This window comes from Electrophorus electricus, chromosome 15 (genome assembly GCF_041902795.1).
Source record: "Electrophorus electricus isolate QZ-2024a chromosome 15, ASM4190279v1, whole genome shotgun sequence".
NCBI lineage: Eukaryota > Metazoa > Chordata > Actinopteri > Gymnotiformes > Gymnotidae > Electrophorus > Electrophorus electricus.
Window position 1 is genome coordinate 17897501 of NC_137511.1, and position 5000 is coordinate 17902500.

Below are 5000 nucleotides of genomic sequence, written 5' to 3' on the forward strand. Positions count from 1 at the left end.
AAGCTGGACAGAGGCAACAGGACATTATTCCAAGCGGTTGACAGTTTTCGAATCAGTAAAAAAGGACAGCGAGGATTTTTGACTCGTCCCATTCGCGCTAAATGTGAGCTGGCCTCGAGAGTAAAGCCCTGACCTTTCGGAAGCAATTTCGACAGCAGGACACAGACGTCACGGAAACGTAGATGGAGTGCGCGCAAAGGCCGCGCACACGCATAAGGCAACTTGTTTTGCGGGGGTAAAGCAAGGAGTTTGTCTTCTCCCCGCTGTCGGGGTCCCGGGCTGAGCGGCCTGTGGGTGGGGGTGAGTTTCCAGCCACATTCGTCCCCCCCCCCACCCCCCTTCCATGTCTTTTCGCAGCTTCTCTGCTAACCTGCCCATGCTCCAACTGCCTTATAATAAACCTTGTAATAGGATTATGGAGGATTTAGATTTCCGCTCTCCGAACATTCCAGGTTGTGTGACGTCCACGTGAATTTGGGCTCCCGTTTTGTTTTGTTTCCGTATTTAATTTGGCGCACATGAAGGGAGCATTCCTGATTCTGGAGGCAGGACGCACCATGACAGAGGATCACCAGGAGGGCACTGTCTGAGCCCAGGGAGAGCCGTGAGACAGCCGTGAGACTTGCCCTCTGCACTGTAGCAATGTCAGTGTGGATTAAAAAACAAATGGAAGAAAAAAGAATGCTGATGTTAGCTCTGAGCTTATATCTGCTTTTGTTTTGACTCTGTCTTCCTCTCCTTCCCCCGCCCCCAACACACCCCCAGTGTCCTGCTGGCCACACCCCCCCACTCCCACATTGTCCTGCTGGCCACACACCCCCCACTCCCCCATTGTCCTGCTGGCCACACACCCCCCACTCCCCCATTTGTCCTGCTGGCCACACCCCCCCACTCCCACATTGTCCTGCTGGCCACACCCCCCCACCCCCTAAGTGTTTTGGACTGCTGTGACTGGACGGCTGTCACCACATAAACCTCAACACTTTACTATTTTTTTATCGGCCTCTAAGTACATAACAAAGAGCCTTATAGTAAAAGCAGTATAATTTGAAATGTCAAAATATCAAACCAGGCAATCAAACAGTTCTGTGTATTGATTCGTGGCATCAGCCCCGTGTCATGGAAACACTATCCGTACACACACAAGTACTACAATCACGGCACGCCTGTTTCATCTTCTCTGCGCAATTACGGGGCTGACGGGTGGCGTCTGATTGAGATGTGAAGGCTCGCAACAAAACCCGCTGGGAAGCCATTGGCCCAGTGCCTCATTACAAGAGCAGCATATGCTGGCACCCCCGGGGCAAGGGAGTAGTTTAAAGAGTGACGCGTCTCCCTCCTTGGTGAAGACCTTCGCCCAAAGCCCAAGGCACTGCCCCTCTCCCGGGCGCCCGCAACGCCCTCGATCACAGCTCCTTCCTCAGCTCCCCGTTTATAGAATAAAAGCCCCGTCCTGGTCAACGTAGCTATTCGAGGAAGGATTCCTGCATTCATGGGAATACCTTGCATTATTAGGTTCTTCCCCCAATAATTCACAGAAAGGGCCTCCATCAACTAAAGAGCATAAACACCACCTCACTAACCAAGGAAGTGACGGAAGCAGCCATTCTGGTGTCACTTCGGTGGCGAGCACCAATCTGCTCCACTCTCGGGTTACTGAGCAGAATGATGAAAGTACAGATGACAGAAGATCTGGACGGGTATCAAGGTCAACCAGCAGAGGTTGATTAAAGCAATTATTTGTCGGAAGACTTAAGAGGCGCCACAGAATCCGACCACACAAAGCTACCTTTGTTTAATCAAAGCTCTGCATGGTAATCGGTTGCTATTACCATGACTAATAATAAATTGAAGCCTCTTAAGTACTAGCCAAAATTTGCATTGTCATCTGCTTAAATCATATAGCATAAGGGCTATTTTTTGAACTCCAGCACAGAGGGTAGTTTAAATAATGTTTATACTGATTACATTCAACGCTCAATACCTTTACTTTAATCGACTCAGATGAAGAATTATGCTTTAGTTTTTCTGTTTCTCTGAATCGATCCGACCACGAGCTCCACTGGCCACCTTCATAACCGCGTTTCCTCCGCTTGCAAACAGAATGAGCGTTTCTGTCATGCGTAACCATTTTAAAAAATATCCAAATACACTAATCAACCCAAAACCACATTTCATCTGCTGAGATGGAGACACAGGTCGGCGAGGTCACGGCCACGCAAGAATGACAGTGAGCGTGGGCGAGAAGGGTGTGTGTGTGTGTGTGTGAGAGGAGTACTGGTGTACAGGGCCAGTGAGCGTTTGGGGTGGGGGCGCACAGAGAGGGAGGGGGGGATAGAGAGACAGGGTAGAGGAATGGGGATAGGGAGAAGTAAGGAAAAGTAAAAAGAGGAGAAGAGAGAGAAACGTTAAGAAGAAAGAAAGGTACTTGGGGAGAGAAAGAAAGACAACCTGTCAAAAGTATAATCCCTTCAGAGCGCCACCTGCCTTCTGGGATTAAGATCACAGTTCCACCGTGTCTTAAAGGATGCAGGCATCAGGTTGGAAGGCTACCGCTCCTCTGACTTCAAGCCAGTTTGCCTAAATTTTGGATCAGTGCAGTGTTGGCAAACTACATCCCATTAGCACTCATACATCCGGAGATGGGAAATTCACCAACGCAGCTATCGGAGAAGTCGGTGTGACGTAGCTCCTGTTTTAAACTCTACTTTTCACTGTCAACAGGGAGCTCCTATTCACACCCCAAGTTGCCTGTCACTGGACTCAGCTCGAACAAGGAGCTGAATGCTATGGCAACAACACACTAGATGTAACAGACTCCTTAAAGCCTAATATGGTGGATTGAGGCGTTGTTTCTGTGATCCTGGCAGTCACCATGACACCCAGGGCATGTGCACAGAGTGGTACTTTGGCACCAAAGACATCCCAGGGAAACTATATTTGTCCAGCGGTATTTTGGTGACTAGCACTTAAGGCACAGGGGGTCATGTGGACACCAGCGGGTTTGACGCTTGAGTCTCATATTAAGGTTGAAGTAGAACACAGCAGGAGTTGGTTTACAGTGCCAGGCTCGCTGGGAGAGTCGCGGCTAACTGGCCAGGCGGTGGAGATGTGGTTCAGCACTGGCGGTGGTGTGGGGGAGGGTATTAGAATGGCCGAACGTGCTCCTGAGTCACGGCACATACACACACAATGAGTCCATCACACACATGACGCAAACCCGTGCGAGTGTGATGGGATGGAGCTGTGCTTGTGTGTGTGTGCGTGCGTATGAAGTCAGAACAGCCACAAGACATCGGCCTCATGCTGTCCGGGACCTCTACGACATGCCTACAACATGTGGAGGTTGGCTGCAGGGAGCCACGTGCCCATCGACCTGCCACGTCAGTTCCAGCCTTTCCAGTGCCAGAGTACAATGGCGCTGATGCTTCCCTCCGGTGGAGGGAAAGAGGAGGGATGCGTCCCTTCTCAGGGTGGCGTGCTCTGCCAGTACGTGTCCGGCTTGCCGCATGGCCCGGCGCGCCGGTTCCGATGCCGTTCAGATGTGGTTTGCACACTCCCTCTCACTCTCGCCTGCCCGTGCCTGCCCTGCTGACGGAGGAGGTCTTTCCACTCCAACGATATGGACGAGCTGAACGTAAAATTCCAAATTCGCTCATTTCAGACATGATGGCGATCGGAGGCGTAGTGTTAACGTGGCGTTTCTGTCTCCGGTGTCCCATCGGTCAAACTCATTAAATCTGGTGGTATTGCAGTCACTCACCAGCTCACCGGAAGCACTGCGGCTGAGTGCCATGGAGACCCCGGCATCTCCGAGTTCTGATACAGCTGGAACATCCTTGAGCGCGACGCCCACAGGACCATAATGACACGCATTGCCTCTGGAAACACCATGTCTCCGGCACCTCCGCTCGTTTTGAATTATTCAGCCGTCAGCGCCTGTTACATCACACGTTTCCAGGGTACTACAATCGCAGAGGGTCTCTACTGGGAGACCTCCTCCATCAAAAAGAGGGCTCAGTAAAAGAATGCATTACTACAGGCAGGTGGTGATATTCCACCTACCTCAGGATATCTTGGTGCAATTCCATACCGGGCGTTGGAAATCAAAAAAGACAGATTGGTTTTCAAGAGGACTGTTGCTTGTGTTTTGGGAATGAGATAAAGGAAAACAACAATAGCAACAAAACAATTGCAATTAAACAGTTAAAAAGATTGGAGGGCCCTCTGATGTGATTCGCCCTCCAGCTGTGCCCCTCCCCCCTGTAAGAGCCTCCCCTTTTCGTTCACTCAATATTAGTGTTATTGGCTGGAGAGCCCCTTTGGTGTCTAAGGGATGTCCAACGCATTAAAGCTCTGACAGTGATGCATGATTGTGTCTTGCAGCGGACTTGGGCATTCAGTCAGGCTGTACTGAGCCTCGCGCCCTCGAGCGTTTACGGCCTGGGTTTTGTGCGACTGCTCACGTCCTCTGTGCCAGGGGACAGAGTGGTGAGCTCCGAATGGCTGCAAAACGCACCATGATAGCGCTGCAGGTCCACCTCTCCACCTTCTCATGCTCTCCTCCCGATTGGCCCTCGCCTGATTGGCTGGGGAGTGTCATAAACCAAACGTATGTATCATGCCCTCCCCCACAGAGCCTCATTCTACCTAGATTGATAGATGTTCCCTTTGGGGTTGCTCAGGTGGGATATCAGGAGATGGACAGATTGATTGGGGTTGAGGTCCATTATAGATGCAACAGATAGAAACAACCCCCGCCACACACACACACACACGGATGGTGAATTACTCTGATGTATGTGCCAGAAGGTCTTCATTCTCAGTGGAGTTTCACCCCTAGTGCATTTAAATGCTAATATCTGAATAACAATGCTAAAATGTCATTTCGCGCAAAACCATGAAGTTCCACAGTCATTAAAATGTAGATCCAATTGTAACTGCATAACTGGATTAAGGAGAATTATGTAAGATTATTCTGATCAAATGAAAACAATCTC

At 50.3% G+C, this 5000-nt stretch overlaps 1 protein-coding gene across 6 annotated transcripts in view; it reads right to left on the reverse strand.

The window, feature by feature from the left end:
- Positions 1–5000, reverse strand: part of grid1b (glutamate receptor, ionotropic, delta 1b) — a 218995-nt gene that overhangs the window by 85611 nt on the left and 128384 nt on the right. The window contains exons 1-2 of one of the 6 annotated variants that reach the window (XM_081697691.1): positions 134–344; positions 1–3 (exon numbers count right to left, since the gene is read on the reverse strand). The exon at positions 1–3 is cut by the window's left edge and continues 75 nt beyond it. The exons of 4 other annotated variants lie outside the window; for them this stretch is intronic. Coding sequence is in view for 1 of the 2 variants with exons in the window: in XM_081697689.1 (XP_081553815.1) it covers positions 1–25 (25 nt within the window). In the remaining variant the exon portion in view is untranslated. Of the gene's footprint in view, positions 345–5000 lie in introns of those variants that run through there. One more of the 6 variants, XM_081697689.1, reaches the window with a different exon arrangement.